The following is a 16,492-nucleotide window of genomic DNA, read 5'->3' as shown; positions in this document are numbered from 1 at the left end:
GCACACCTGTGTTAGTTCTACAGCTTGTAAGTTTTGTGTTTACTACACATGTGTGTGATACAGGTGTTGTTTGGCCAGTGTGCTGGTATACCTGATTTGGACAACAGGTGCTGACTGGCCAGCTGTGTTATCTGTAGGACAAAGCTTTGTCTGGGATCTAAACCATAGCACTGGAATACAATGTGCTCATCTTGTGTTTTACCTGTAATTACTGATTGTTAATTTACCTGTGTCACCAACAAGGGTCATTTGGATACCTCTACTTTCACTTTGTGGTTCCAGACAAGGTTCCTGTTGTGTGTTTCAGGAAATAATTTGTAGGAAACCTGCACTTCCTTGTAACCAGGAGGATACAGACCAAGCTTTGTTAATTAGCCCGGCCATTGTTGTGTTATAGCTGCTAATTAGGAGTGGAGTGTATGGATTTTCTTTGTGTACAGTTGACAGAATCTATGTGAGATATTGTAACAAAGGAAAGCCCTTTGTTTAGACTGGAGTTTACACCTATTGTAAGTATATATATAGCATTTGGATGACAATGCACTACTGCTTGTGTAGGCTTCTGTGTTTACACTGATTTGGTGGGACATACTCATGGTGTAGAATTCCTACTACTGAGACAGGGGCTGTCATCTTTACTCTGGCTGTTACATAAACATGAAGTTTTCTAATAATGTGTTTATAATGAAAAATATCATTTAACCTGTAACTAACACAAGTTGTAGTAGCATATATATAGGGGGGGCGTGATCTGAAATGGGTAAGATAGGCTGGACAATGTTATTACCGAAAAGGCAGGTGGGGGGTAGGTTAGGAGGACAAGGTGAGGTGATTGATTTGTTTTTGTGGGTGGGGGGGGGGGGGGGGCAAGGTCATTGTCTGAAAGGGGGTGGACAGGATGGACAGTGTTATTACCTGAAAGGGGGAGGGCAGGATGGACAGTGTTATAATACCTGAGAGGGGGAGGGCAGGATGGACAGTTATTAATACCTGAGAGGGGGAGGGCAGGATGGACAGTTATTAATACCTGATAGGGGTGGGCAGTTTGGACAAGGTGAAAGTCTCAAAGGAAAGGTATGATCCATTACATAGAATCTCATCATACTATTTATTTATATTAAAACCTGTTCAACTTGTGCCATCACTAGACACACAGGAAATCATGGTACCTACCTGTCGGGGACCTACACACCTGTGGGAGACCTACCAACCTTTGGGGGACCTACCCACCTGTGGGGAACCTACCCACCTGTGGGGAACCTACACACCTGTGGGGGACCTACACACCTTTGGGAGACCTACCCACCTTTATGGGACCTACACACCTGTGGGGGACCTACCCACCTGTGGGGGACCTACCCACCTGTGGGGGACCTACACACCTGTGGGGGACCTACACACCTGTGGGGGACCTACACACCTGTGGGGGACCTACACACCTGTGGGGGACCTACACACCTGTGTGCTGTACAGGTATACAGTAGATTAGCTACTCCATGTGATACTCAGATGTCAATATTTATAGAATTGATAGCTGTGACCTAGTTGTATATACTAGTCTGGCATTCACAGCCTGGCTCAGGTCCAACAGACAGGGAAAGTGGATATTTATTGTTATTAACAGCTGTGATAAATTTAGGGCCATGTGGTTAAGGTGTTTCATTACTACAAGTCCTCAACCTCTGGATACCAGTTTGAAACCACATGGACTGTATGTTGGTGATTTTTCTCTGGGTACAAATGACTCTAGCTTTCTACCTAACCCTGGCACATTTTGGAATTATCTAGCTGGCTCTAAATATGAATAATTGGGTTCCGAAAATCCTTTTGCAATGACAGGCCTGGTGAAGGACAAGCTTGCAGAAGCTTAATTTTGACCATGCATGCAGCCATTTAATTTTCAGGTATCTGCAAATTATCACAATGTTGAAGTTGATCTAGAACATCATATCATATTCTGACAAAAAATGTAAAACATAAATTACACTTCCTGTGTTATTAAAAGAAAATCTTTTCATCTTAATTTTGGTACCCACAGAAATGAAGTCTGACTTACTACTCTTTAAATCATGTACATTACCTTAAATTTCGGTTATATATGTTAAAAGAGTGAAGTAGCAATTTAGTAGACATAATTGAATTAATATCTTGCTCATCTGCTGTGGCTTCGGAGACCCAATCTACTTCCTACAGGGCGGAAGTGAACCCACACCCTGGTATTGACAGGGGCAAGCACGGCAAACTGGACTGGTTCTCTTGTTAGTCTTTCTTATAGGACTGAACAACATATTGGCTTTCATTTACACAACACTGAGTGACTCCCCACCCACCCCCTTAAAAGGCTTCTGTGCTTCTGATGTGGCTGTGACAACAACTAGAACTGTTGCCTGTTGGTCGACATTCGGGGAGTGCTGTTTTCAGATTCAGTCCTGATATACTCATGTTCACTGAAGTGTAAAAACATCAGGTCATGTCAGGTCACATGTGAATGATTTACTGCCATCTTAACGGGTCTGTGAACCGGATGACCTTGGATTTCAGTATATGTCTCGCATAGGTGCCAAACTGAAACAGCCCTGCAGGAAGTTATAATTAAATCATCTTGATTTTAAAACATTTAAATGTAATTGGTCCTCAAATTGTCATGAAATATGGTTGTTGTATTGTTAAACAGGAAAAAATTGGCATCACATAGTATAGTAGTGACTGAAACTATCGTAACGATGAACGGATATCACATAGTATAGTGGTGACTGAAACTATCGTAACGATGAACGGATATCACATGGTATAGTGGTGACTGAAACTATCGTAACGATGAACGGATATCACATGGTATAGTGGTGACTGAAACTATCGTAACGATGAACGGATATCACATGGTATAGTGGTGACTGAAACTATCGTAACGATGAACGGATATCACATGGTATAGTGGTGACTGAAACTATCGTATGAACGGATATCACATGGTATAGTGGTGACTGAAACTATCGTAACGATGAAGGAATCACATAGTATAGTGGTGACTGAAACTATCGAACGATGATATCACATAGTATAGTGGTGACTGAAACTATCGTAACGATGAACGGACATCACATGGTATAGTGGTGACTGAAACTATCGTAACGATGAACGGATATCACATGGTATAGTGGTGACTGAAACTATCGTAACGATGAACGGATATCACATGGTATAGTGGTGACTGAAACTATCGTAACGATGAACGGATATCACATGGTATAGTGGTGACTGAAACTATCGTAACGATGAACGGATATCACATAGTATAGTGGTGACTGAAACTATCGTAACGATGAACGGACATCACATAGTATAGTGGTGACTGAAACTATCGTAACGATGAACGGACATCACATAGTATAGTGGTGACTGAAACTATCGTAACGATGAACGGACATCACATAGTATAGTGGTTACTGAAACTATCGTAATGATGAACGGATATCACATAGTATAGTGGTGACTGAAACTATCGTAACGATGAACGGATATCACATAGTATAGTGGTGACTGAAACTATCGTAACGATGAACGGATATCACATAGTATAGTGGTGACTGAAACTATCGTAACGATGAACGGATATCACATAGTATAGTGGTGACTGAAACTATCGTAACGATGAACGGATATCACATAGTATAGTGGTGACTGAAACTATCGTAACGATGAACGGATATCACATAGTATAGTGGTGACTGAAACTATCGTAACGATGAACGGATATCACATAGTATAGTGGTGACTGAAACTATCGTAACGATGAATGGAAATAGTTGATGGGATCAATTACCTGGTCGGTACTGTATAATCTTTGTACTAAAGTCAGAATGTTTAAAATAGACAACTATCAATAGGCTAAATCTATACATGTACATACATATATTTTGGTGTTTGTACAATCTGATTCTTAATTCCTTTGTTGTTATTTGACGCATATGAATACGATTACAATGTAGATTACCTCTGTGTGAGTTGTATAAGTCAGTGTGAATTATAGAGTGCTGATATAGGTGTGTTTGGACAATGAAGCCAAGTTTTTTAAGGTGTTTGATGTAATACTAAATCAAGCTCCATATAACCTGCAGACTCAGACTAAAATAGCTCTACCTACCTGTTAATCTAGGATAATACCATAACAGTTACATGTACTGCTTGTCATTATCAGTAAGGGACATCCATTTATGATTTTGTTTTATCCTCGTCTGTTCATTTTGATGTTATTAGATATTCATATTATGATAATTTTTTTTGGAAGGCAGCAATAGTATCTGTCACATGCCTCATAATTTTACATATTTGTAATTTCACCCTCACATGTATATGCTAGGTAGTTTTCCGTTTGTAAAAAATCTGTGGTCTCAAGTATTAATTTTACATGTTTATGATTACACTAATTTTTTCTCTGTACAAAGAAGCCGGCCTCAAGCCTTAATTTGTTTGTATCTGGTGTGTTGACAGCCAGTACCTGTTCTGGCCTGCTGGTCTAGACGGCAGGCTGTCCTACCAAAATACACTATACAATCTGTGTTATCATGTTTCAGCACACGACAGATGCACTATAAACACAGGTGAACTTGTTTGCTTTTTTGCAACAGCATTCACTACGATGTAATTTCTTTTACGCGAGTAGTACAAACACCACATTTTTTGTGGGGAAAAAAATTTGTTGTGATGCAGGCGACTCCATGCAGCTTTCCATGCAATATCAGAAGATCTAGTAAGATCTGTTGATCAAAACTTGTGCTCATACTGACTTCCATTTACAAAAGCTTGCCTGCTCAGGATTACATTTCAGGTCAAAATTACCTTTTCTAAAAATAGTATGTGATATGCAGATTGACCTTCCTCAGGTCAAGGTCACTGTTACTAAAAAAGTATGTGATCTCATGCAGATCGACCTTCCTCAGGTCAAGGTCACTGTTAATTACTAGAAATGAAAAGGTAAAGTTGCACAGTTGCAGTTGTTTGCTAAGCTTTTAGTCAGAACATGCTTTTTTCTTCTTTTTCATATATAAATCAAATGTTGTGTGCTTTGAGATAAAATGCATGAGAGACACAGATGTCTTTTATAAGCCATGTTTTGTTCAAATCTGTCAGGAGCGAAACATGGCAAGAAATCCTGTAAAACAGTACAATTGCCTGACAATTATGCACTGTTGTGAAAAAATTTTGAAAACTGACACAATTGACAACACCTGGCTGACAAATTGATTGGCTCATTAGAAATGTCACATGACATAATAATGATTACATGATAATGATAGACAGGTATACACATAAAGAGTAAGTAATAGATATACCACAGAGTGTGTTTTACATCAAATTTAAAAGCAGAGTACCCAGAGAAAAATCCACCAACCTACAACATATAAGTAGGATTGCAACTATACATGTGGGTCTATAGATACCTTATATTGGGCTACAACATATGCTACAGAAGGCTTGTACCACACAGTGTACCATGTAGTGGAGTTTTTTCGTGACTGAGTAATTTACAAACTTTTGTGTAGCAATCTGTTGTATGTGTTTATTATAATGAGGATATCAGATTACTTTTGTAGTGGGCTGTTTGGGGGGCAGACGATTACTGGACAGACAGGTAAAGCTGTCAATCCTTTGATGTTTGGATATACAAATCATGATAAAAAGAGTCTTAACGAGCAAACAGGTGTAAAGAGAGACAGGTAACTGTTAGAAGAAGACAGGGGAAAACAGGCCTGTATAATTATGTATGAACATTTTAGCAGTGTTTAGAGATTAAAGGCCTCAGGAACTTCAAAGACATGGATATAGGGGTCAATAAAGTTCGCATAATCATTATGAGTTGTCTGCCTTAGGTAATTAACTTATTACACCTAATAAATATAGATTTTTTTACAGAATGTTGTATGTTAAGGCTATTGATCACTGAGATGTTAGGAAATATGTTTTGGTAAATTTGTACATGATATCGCTCAGCTTTTGTGAAGGGGATAATTTTGTTTGATGATCTAGAGCTATTGTATTTGATACAGGTATCTTGACAAGATAAAGGTGTCTGAGTGTTTGGTACCTGTAACACATATATTGTATCTGATGCAGGTATCTTAGTGAAGATACAGGTATTTTGCAGGTATTTTAGTGAAGATACAGGTATTTAATTTGAGTGAAGATGCAGGTATCTGATCATTATGAGTATGTATCCTAGATAGACTACAGCGATACACTGACTGTACCAAGGGTAAAATTTGACAAACTTACACTGGTGCCTGATGTGTGACAATGTGCTTCCCAGACATATGACCTGAGGTATATTCGTCAGCTTTGATATACTTGTTGGGTGGTCCATGGCCGCCCAGTCAAACTTCCTATTAATGTAAATAGTTGGAAAATTCATAACATCATTCAATTATGGCCTATGGTAGCATAAGTTTTTTCTAATTTTCATTCAATGACAGGGTTTTTGAGTGAATCAGGGAGATGTATTTGAAATGTAGCTGAGACATTCTTCCTGTAAATTCATAATGAAACAGTCTATTCTTTGATTTAGAAGAGCCTAAATGTGTCTTCAGGCTTATTGATTTATTAGGCTAGATATGCATATAAATGTGTGATTTGTGTATTATCGGGATGATAGGATTTATTACAGTAAAACATGTTTATACCAAATTCATAGTTACAACACAGTAATTTTCAATCCTCGTCAATGTTCCTATATGTCTGTAACATGTGTATATTGGTCACCAGAGGTTGTTAAACACGTTCTACTGTAGTAGACACATGGTTACACAACAAATAATCTCATCAGTTTCCAAGTACTGATCATTGGTTGGTGGTTTTCTCTGGATACTCTGGCTTTCATCCTCTTATAAACCTGGCACATCCTTAAATGATCCTAGCTGTTAATAAGACGTTCTATAACTAATAAGTACACACAACCTGTGGGGTGTAATAGATTTTCTGCCTGGATTTCAATTGGAATTCACTTTTTGTATCATAAACTTTCATAGCATTAATGTTGGAATTGCCAGTACATACAACATATATATTTCCGAGTAGTTCTTCTTGGTTCAGCAAAACCAAGCCAAGAAAGATTCCAAATGATATCTAGATATGATTTATATGAATGGTATCATAGAGATTCTCTGTTTGTATATTGCAGGGCTACAAAGGCATTCCAAGAGGTTTTGTACAGAGAGCCGGGGTTTACAAAGGCTAACGAGGTCCACATTCGGCTTGGGTTGATGTCCAAAGTGGCAGATAACTATGACGCAAGCTTGAAGGTAACACCATTATTATTAATGATTAACTGTAGAATAACATTTTAGATTAGTTAGGAACTGTTGCCTCCATTATAATTAGACAGGATTGCCAGGTAAAACTAAATTGTTGAGAATGACTGTGTACCGTATTTTCCGGACAATAAAACGCACCTGTGTATAAGCCGCAGAGGCCTTTTTTACGATTTTTTCAGGTTTTGTACACGTATAAGACGCACCGTAATATAAGCCGCACCCAAAAATTAGGCCCATGCACCCACGTAACCATCTGTGTTTCATGTTTCTGATACGATCCATCTCTATTGAAGTACGGTAATGCTTATCGATGTTTATAATTACGAAAACTGTCTGTAAACTTATACTGTAAATATATAACTAATAAAAACTCACTATGGTGTAAATATCTTTAGCAAAATGGACTTGGTCATGTTTCTGTTCGTTGTTTATTCTGCCATTACGTAAGCCTACTTGTGTGTAAACAAACATGGCGGCCATACGAATCCACGCTTACTTTCACTCATTATTTCAGCATGCCAGTTAAAATACTTTCTTCAGTATGGTTATGATTTTATTTTATCTCTATTTTGATATATTTCGCGTATTTATTATATAGATGTGTAAAGGATTACTATATTATCAAGGCTTGCATCATTAACCTGAAACTGACTTCGTTTAGAGTATTCTCGGTCAATTTGCCATCCCATGATGCAGTTTACCGAAGCCTTATTTTTGTAAACTTCCGGATATTATTTCGTGGTGTTTGCTACAGAGATCGATTAAATGATTTTAATATGACTGTGCGGTGTTTTACACTCGGTAAAATGTTCTTAATTACATGTGATTTACGTGTATAAACTTGATTGCTGATTATTTCATTAAAATCACGGCGACAGGATTCTGGGAAATTCCCCTGTTGACCGACATATGTGAAACACGTGTGCAAGTTTGATTTCATGCTTACTCTCGCTCATATTTCAATACGCCGATAAAATACTTTCTTCGGTAACGTTATGCATAGGAATGGATTATATATCTTTTTTGATATATTTTATGAATTAAATATATCTTTGTGAAAAGAGTTACTGTATCTCCAATGTTTGTAAACTAGGTATCCCATGATGCAATTCACCGAAGCCTGATTTTTTGTAAACTTCCGGATTATGACCTCGTGTTGTTTGCCGCTACAGAGATCAATTATATGGTGTTTTATAGACTATTTGATGCTCATAACATTGCTATAATGTTCTATATAACATATAAAACACGCCAATAAACTTGATTGCTGATTATTTCATTGAAATCAGAGTGACAGGATTCCGAGAAATACACATGTTGACCGAGTGTAATATGTGTGCAAGTTAGCAATAGCAGTCATTCAGAAGATCGTTTTCTTGCTGTCCGCAGACATTTCTTGCAAACACATAATATTTAAATAATATATTAAACTTATTGATTGATATTTTATGATTTTTGACGTTTTAATTATTATTTTCTTGGTAACAATCCTGCAGCAAATTGATAGGCGAAATCAGTCCGCCATTTTGTTGTGACTGTAAACAACCACGCTTCAGTCGGCCGATTTTCCGTGAATTAAACAATTTTACGATTGATCATGTATCTGGTAAGTTATTATTTATATCTTTATTATATTTTTATCATATATTATATAGTTTAAACATTTTTACAGTGATTTTTCGATGTATAACTTTACTAAACCGCCATTGTGTTCTGACTGGAAACAACCACGCTTCAGTCGGCCGATTTGCCGTGAATTAAACAATTTTACGAATCAACATGAATCTGATACGTAATTATTTTCATCTTTAATATATTTTCATTGCATATTTTATCTTTTAAACACTTTTTACAGTGATTTGGTCGATGTATAACTTAACAAAACTGGCGAGTAAAACTAACGATTTCCACACGTGAATCACGACGTACTCATGCAAAAACATGGTCAGATTTTGGTTTTCGTCCACGGATAAGCCGCATTGATGTATAAGCCGCACTGCCGATTTTCAGGTAAAAAAGTAGCGGCTTATACTCCGGAAAATACGGTATTTGTAAAATCTGCAGGAAAAACTAATTTGTTGAGAATGAATGTGTATTTCTAAAATCTGTAACATTTCTCAAAGCTAATTTGTAGTTTCATTTGAAGCAGTCACCACATTGAATTATTTTCCTGTATTGTGACATCATGTGTTTTCTAGCATAACATCAAGACTTTCAGAGAAAACAACATGAGTTTAACTCTCAAAATAATGACGTAACAATGGATACCTACCTGCAAGGGAGGTAACTCTTGTGATGTGCAAAGTCGGAATAAATTATGGTATATAGTGACCATAATCTAGAATATAAAAATCATAGATAGAATTGAGTTAGTCTATATATGTGGTCACAGTGACAAAAGTATTTTCCACCTCTACTATAGGTTTGGACAACTGTCAGGTAGTGGTTGTAGAGCTGTGGCTTTTATCCAGGTTCTCAGGTTTTTCTATACTTCCCAACACCTGGTTCATCCTGTAGTATAGATTAAGGGGAGATAAACTAAACGTCAGGTTTTTAGCTCACCTGGCCCGAAGGACCGGTGAGCTTATGTCATGGCGCGGCGTCCGTCGTCGTCCGTCCATCCATCCGTCCGTCGTCCGTCCGTCCGTCCGTCCGTCCGTCCGTCCGTCGTCAACATTTCCTTTAAATCGCTACTAGTCATAGAGTTCTGCATGGATTGTAACCAAATTTGGCCACAAACATCCTTGGGGGAGGGGGAACAGAACTTGTATAAATTTTGGCTCTGTCCCCCCCGGGGCAGGAGGGGCGGGGCCCAATAGGGGAAATAGAGGTAAATCCTATAAATCGCTACTTGTCCTAGAGTTCTGCATGGATTGTAACCAAATTTGACCACAAACATCCTTGGGGGAGGGGAAACAGAACTTGTATAAAAAATTTTGGCTCTGGTCCCCCAGGGGCAGGAGGGGCGGGGCCCAATAGGGGTAATAGAGGTCAATCCTTTAAATCGCTACTTGTCCTAGAGTTCTGCATGGATTGTAACCAAAATTAGCCACAAACATCCTTGGGGGAAGGGGAACAGAACTTGTGTAAATTTTGACTCTGGTCCCCCGGGGGCAGGAGGGGTGGGGCCCAATAGGGGTAATAGAGGTAAATCCTTTAAATCGCTACTAGTCATAGAGTTTTGAATGGAATGTAACCAAATTTGGCCACAAACATCCTTGGGGGAGGGGAACAGACCTTGTATAAATTTTGGCTCTGACCCCCCGGGGGCAGGAGGGGCGGGGCCAAATAGGGGAAATAGAGGTAAATCCTTTAAATCTCTACTTGTCCTAGAGCTCTACATGAATTGTAACCAAATTTGGCCACAAAACATCCTTGGGGGAGGGGAACAGACCTTGTATAAATTTTGGCTCTGATCCCCCAGGGGCAGGAGGGGCGCGGCCTAATAGGGGAAATAGAGGTAAATCCTTTAAATCGCTACTAGTCATAGAGTTCTGAATGGAATGTAAACAAATTTGGCCACAAACATCCTTTGGGGAAGGGGAACAGAACTTGTATAAATTTTGGCTCTGGTCCCCCGGGGGCAGGAGGGGCGGGGCCCAATAGGGGAAATAGAGGTAAATCCTTTAAATCGCTACTAGTTATAGAGTTTGGCATGGATTGTAACCAAATTTGGCCACAAACATCCTTGGGGGAAGGGGAACAGAACTTGTATAAATTTTGACTCTGGCCCACCGAGGGCAGGACGGGTGGGGCCCAATAGGGGAAATAGAGGTAAATCCTATAAATCACTTCTTGTCCTAGAGTTTTGCTTGGATTGTGACCAAATTTGGCCATAAACCTTCTTGGGGGAAGGGGAACAGAACTTGTATAAATTTTGGCTCTGACCCCCTTGGGGCGGGAGGGGTGGGGCCCAATAGGGGATTTAGAGGTTAATATTAAAATTCCTTCAGAAAAGAAACAATGAACCTGTATTCAGAACATTACTTGGCATTACAAACCAGGTGAGCGATACAGGCCCTCTGGGCCTCTTGTTCTATACCTCCCAACACCTGGTTCATCCTGTAGTATAGATTAAGGGGAGATAAACTAAATGTCAGGTTTTTTAGGTCACCTGAGACGAAGTCTCAAGTGACCTATTCTAATCGCCTTTTGTCCGTCGTCGTGCGTCGTGTGTCGTGCGTCGTCCGTCGTATGTCCGTAAACAATTTACATTTTCGACTTCTTCTCCAAAACTGCTGAAGCAATTTCAATGAAATTTTGCACAAACCTTCTAAGGCATAAGGCCAATCAAAATTGTGAATTATATGGTCCCCACCCCCCAGGGGGCTGTGGGAGGGGCCAAAAGGGGTAAAATTTAGTAAAATTTCAAAAATCTTCTTCTCTACTCACAGATGTGGTAGAATCAAATACTCTTCATAGATAGAAAGGTCTTAAGGTCCTTTACAAAAATTGTGAATTATATGACCCTGGGGTCTCTAGTTTCCTCCTGGGGAGGGGGTTAAGTTTACTATACTTTATATTGAGAAAACACATTTTTGCGCATTATTTGGTCATTTGTAATAGGAAATGAGTCAAATGTTGTCAGAATTATCAGTATGAGATGGCCATTTTACCAATTAACCTATTAACAAATTTTCTATAACTGACCCCCAGGGGCCTTAGAGGCGGGGTCAAAAGGGGTCAAATAGGCTAAAACAGGCTAAAACTTCAAAAATCTTCTTCTGAAATTCTGGATATGGTAGAATCAAATACTTTTCATAAATAGAAAGGTCCTAAGGTCCTTTACAAAAATTGTGAATTATATGACCCTGGGGTCTCACGTTTCCCCCTGGGGAGGGGGTCAAGTTTACTATAGTTTATATAGGGAAAACACATTTATGAGCATTTTTTGCTCAATTTTCATTGGAAACGAGTCAAACTTGGTTAGAATTATTAGCCTGAGATAGCATTTTAATATCATATTGGTTCTGGCCGACCCCCTGGGGGCAGAGGGGCGCGGCTAAAAATGGGTCAAATAGGCTAAAACTTCAAAAATCTTCTTCTGAAATTCTGGAAATGGTAGAAACAAATACTTTTCATAAATAGAAAGGTCTTAAGGTCCTTTACAAAAATTGTGAACTATATGACCCTGGGGTCTCCTGTTTCCCCTTGGGGAGGGGGTCAAGTTTACTATAGTTTATATAGGGAAAACGCATTTATGAGCATTTTTTGCTCAATTTTCATTGGAAACAAGTCAAACTTGGTTAGAATTATTAGCCTGAGATAGCATTTTAATATCTGCATATCCATATTGGTCCAGGCCGAGCCCCTGGGGGCAGAGGGGCAGGGCCAAAAAAGGTCAAATAGGCTAAAACTTCAAAAATATTCTTTTAAAATTCTGGAAATGGTATAATCAAATACACTTTATAGATATGAAAAGGTCTTAAAGTTTGTTTATAAAAATTGTAAATTATATGACCCTGGGGTCTCCTGTTTCCCCTTGGGGAGGGGGTCAAGTTTACTATAGTTTATATAGGAAAAACACATTAATGAGCATTTTTTGTTCAATTTTCATAGGAAATGAGTCAAACTTGGTTAGAATTATTAGCCTGAGATAGCATTTTAATATCATGTCTACATTGGTCCTGGCCGACCCCCTGGGGGCAGGGGGGGGGGGGGGGCTAAAAAAGGGTCAAATAGGCTAAAACTTCAAAAATCTTCTAAAATTCTGGATATAGTAGAATCAAATAATTATAGATGGAAAGGTCTTCAGGTGTTTTATAAAAACTGAATTATATGATCTTGGAGTCTCACGTTACCCCCTGGGGAGGGGTCAAGTTTACTTTAGTTTATATAGGAAAAACATATTTGTGAACATTATTTGATTAGAATTATTAGCCGAAGATATAACATTTTAACATCCATATCCGTCCTCGATGACCCCCTGGGGGACCAGAGGGGCAGGACCAAACAGGGTCAAATTGATTAAAATTTCAAAAATACCTCTAAGTTCACAGGTTTGATGGAAGCAAATACTCTTCATAGTCTAAAAAGGTCAAATTTATAAATCACTGACCAATTTCAAGGCCCAGCATATAGTGTTTATATGTCTTTAATTTGTTTCATTATTTGTTTCATTATATATTCTAACTCAGGTGACCGTTAAGGCCCATGGGCCTCTTGTCTATACTTCCCAACACCTGGTTCATTCTGTAGTTATAGATTAAGGGGAGATAAACTAAACGTCAGGTTTTTCTATACCTCCCAACACCTGGTTCATCCTGTAGTATAGATTAAGGGGAGATAAACTAAATGTCAGGTTTTTCTATACCTCCCAACACCTGGTTCATTCTGTAGTTATAAATTAAGGGGAGATAAACTAAACGTCAGGTTTTTCTATACCTCCCAACACCTGGTTCATCCTGTAGTATAGATTAAGGGGAGATAAACTAAACGTCAGGTTTTTCTATACTTAACAACACCTGGTTCATCCTGTAGTTATAGATTAAGGGGAGATAAACTAAATGTCAGGTTTTTCTATACTTCCCAACACCTGGTTCATCCTGTAGTATAGATTAAGGGGAGATAAACTAAACGTCAGGTTTTTCTATACCTCCCAACACCTGGTTCATCCTGTAGTATAGATTAAGGGGAGATAAACTAAATGTCAGGTTTTTCTATACTTCCCAACACCTGGTTCATCCTGTAGTATAGATTAAGGGGAGATAAACTAAACGTCAGGTTTTTCTATACCTCCCAACACCTGGTTCATCCTGTAGTATAGATTAAGGGGAGATAAACTAAATGTCAGGTTTTTCTATACCTCCCAACACCTGGTTCATCCTGTAGTATAGATTAAGGGGAGATAAACTAAATGTCAGGTTTTTCTATACTTCCCAACACCTGGTTCATTCTGTAGTTATAAATTAAGGGGAGATAAACTAAAGGGAAGTAACCTGGTATTATAATAGTATTCTGTGGAGAGCTTTGGCTCAGATGGCCAAAATGATTAGTCGACCATTCTAAATACCATACTACACCTATTTCTCAAACATCTTTGTGTTTATATATGATTTGTAAATTATTAATGCTTTCAATTGCAGCACTTTCACCAAGCCCTTAAAGATTCCAGCCCCTGCTCCCTATCCAAGGCACAAAGTAAGTAGGGAGTGACAATAGATCCTTCAAACCGTGTTTGACAACTTCTGCAGGCGAAGGAAATTTTCAGATTACAAATCGCAGGAAAATACAATGTATATATGTAAATACATGTATAGCAAAAGTTCAATATATACACAACAAACGTTTTATGACTATCCAAATTTACGATATGGCAGATTGCTGGAGTTTAAATTGATTTATATATTAAAGCTTTTGATGTTTGATACTTTGATCTTCCGTATCAGAAACAGATTAGAGCCTTTTAACAAATGATGGAAATTAAACACATTATAAATGTTTAGAAAAAATTCTCAAATCATAAATATGAAAATGATCACAGAACATGTACTTTATACTCATGGATTTAGATATGTAGGTTGATTTGAACCTTTAGTTGCTTGTGTAATTTGTCATGTAGAAAGATAATTAGATTACATACAAGGATCGGAGGTATAAGATATTAATGAACCTGTTTTATTGGTTGTAGTCCGTCTTCAGATTGCCCACATCCTCGAAGCCCAGGTAATATAGCCTACTCATTCTTTACAATAACACTTATTCTTCACTATAATATACTTATCCACAATAACACTTATTCTTCACTATAATATACTTATCCACAATAACACTTATTCTTCACTATAATATACTTATTCACAATAACAATTATTCTTCACTATAATATACTTATTCACAATAACACTTATTCTTCACTATAATATACTTATTCACAATAACAATTATTCTTCACTATAATATACTTATTCACAATAACACTTATTCTTCACTATAATATACTTATTCACAATAACACTTATTCTTCACAATTATATATTTTATTCTTCACAATAATACTTATTCACAATAGTTTTAGATCTACCACATAACTGGTCATTTACTCTGGTTAAAATTTTCTGGATTTAAACTAAAAATGAGAAAAAAAATGAAATTTCAGTTCTTTACAATTTTCACAATTTGGCTTTTGAGATATATATGACTTAATTGTTTCTTTTTTTCACAGAGTAAATTTTTGTGATCATAACAATGTCAATGCAAAATCACAAAAAAATATCATCACTGCAAATATAACCAGATATTTTGTATAACCTCAAATCTATCTACTGTCTGTTAAAAGTAAACTTTTTTGTATAGCTAGATGACAATGCTGTTATAGCACAGGTGCTCGTTTCTAATATAAGTATAAGTATAATACTGGGTCAAGGTCTATAACTCGGCCGGCCATATAACACTACCCAATTTCAGAAAAAGTATGATTATTATCCAACCGTATAGAATATGATAATAGGAATACTCTCAATCGACAGCCAGATAATTTATCTTTAATTTGGTATATGATACAATATAAATCACGCCGTATAAATGTCACTAGGTATCCAGAAACATCGGAAAACAGCCAGATTTCAACTGGTCGGACACTGTGGTGTCCTCCGATAAACACGCCAGGACTCTAATGCGTAGCTCAAAAACCGCTGCATGTCAACACTTCAGCGTCATAAGAATGAAAGTTTGGTAGAAAACAAACTTACCGGTTAGTAAATCCATGGATAAATACCATCCATTTGCCTAACGTAGCCCTTTGATTCACAATTGAACAGTCTTTAGATCTAACCACATAACTGGTTTTTTTGTTTTCATTTACTCTGTGTTAGGATCTAAAATTTTTTACGGCTTGGTTAAAATTTTCTGGAAATTAAAAACTAAAAAAAGAGAAAAAAAAACATGAAATTGCCAGTTCTTTACAATTTTCACAATTTGGCTTTTTTGAGATATATAAGACTTAATTGTTTCTTTTTTTCACAGAGTAAATTTTTGTGATCATAACAATGTCAATGCAAAATCACAAAAAATATCATCACTGCAAATATAACCAGATATTTTGTATAACCTCAAATCTATCTATCTACTGTCTGTTAAAAGTAAACTTTTTTGTATAGCTAGATGACAATGCTGTTATAGTTAGAAGTTGTAATATCATAAATACCATTAACGCACTGATGGTCACTGCTTCATTGTAAAATACA

The 16,492-nt window shown here is 37.5% G+C and overlaps 1 protein-coding gene across 10 annotated transcripts in view; it reads left to right on the top strand.

Annotated features, from left to right (window-relative positions):
• LOC138307399 (lysine-specific demethylase 6A-like) overlaps positions 1–16,492 on the top strand; it is a 150,816-nt gene that overhangs the window by 107,168 nt on the left and 27,156 nt on the right. For 9 of the 10 annotated variants that reach the window (XM_069248123.1, XM_069248122.1, XM_069248128.1 and 6 more), the window contains 3 exons: positions 7,175–7,295; positions 14,393–14,447; positions 14,938–14,972. In XM_069248123.1, the coding sequence (XP_069104224.1) occupies positions 7,175–7,295; positions 14,393–14,447; positions 14,938–14,972 (211 nt within the window). Of the gene's footprint in view, positions 1–14; positions 510–7,174; positions 7,296–14,392; positions 14,448–14,937; positions 14,973–16,492 lie in introns of those variants that run through there. The other variant, XM_069248126.1, reaches the window with a different exon arrangement.

Source organism: Argopecten irradians, chromosome 14 (genome assembly GCF_041381155.1).
Source record: "Argopecten irradians isolate NY chromosome 14, Ai_NY, whole genome shotgun sequence".
Taxonomy (NCBI): Eukaryota; Metazoa; Mollusca; class Bivalvia; order Pectinida; family Pectinidae; genus Argopecten; species Argopecten irradians.
This window is presented reverse-complemented; position numbering and strand designations above follow the sequence as displayed.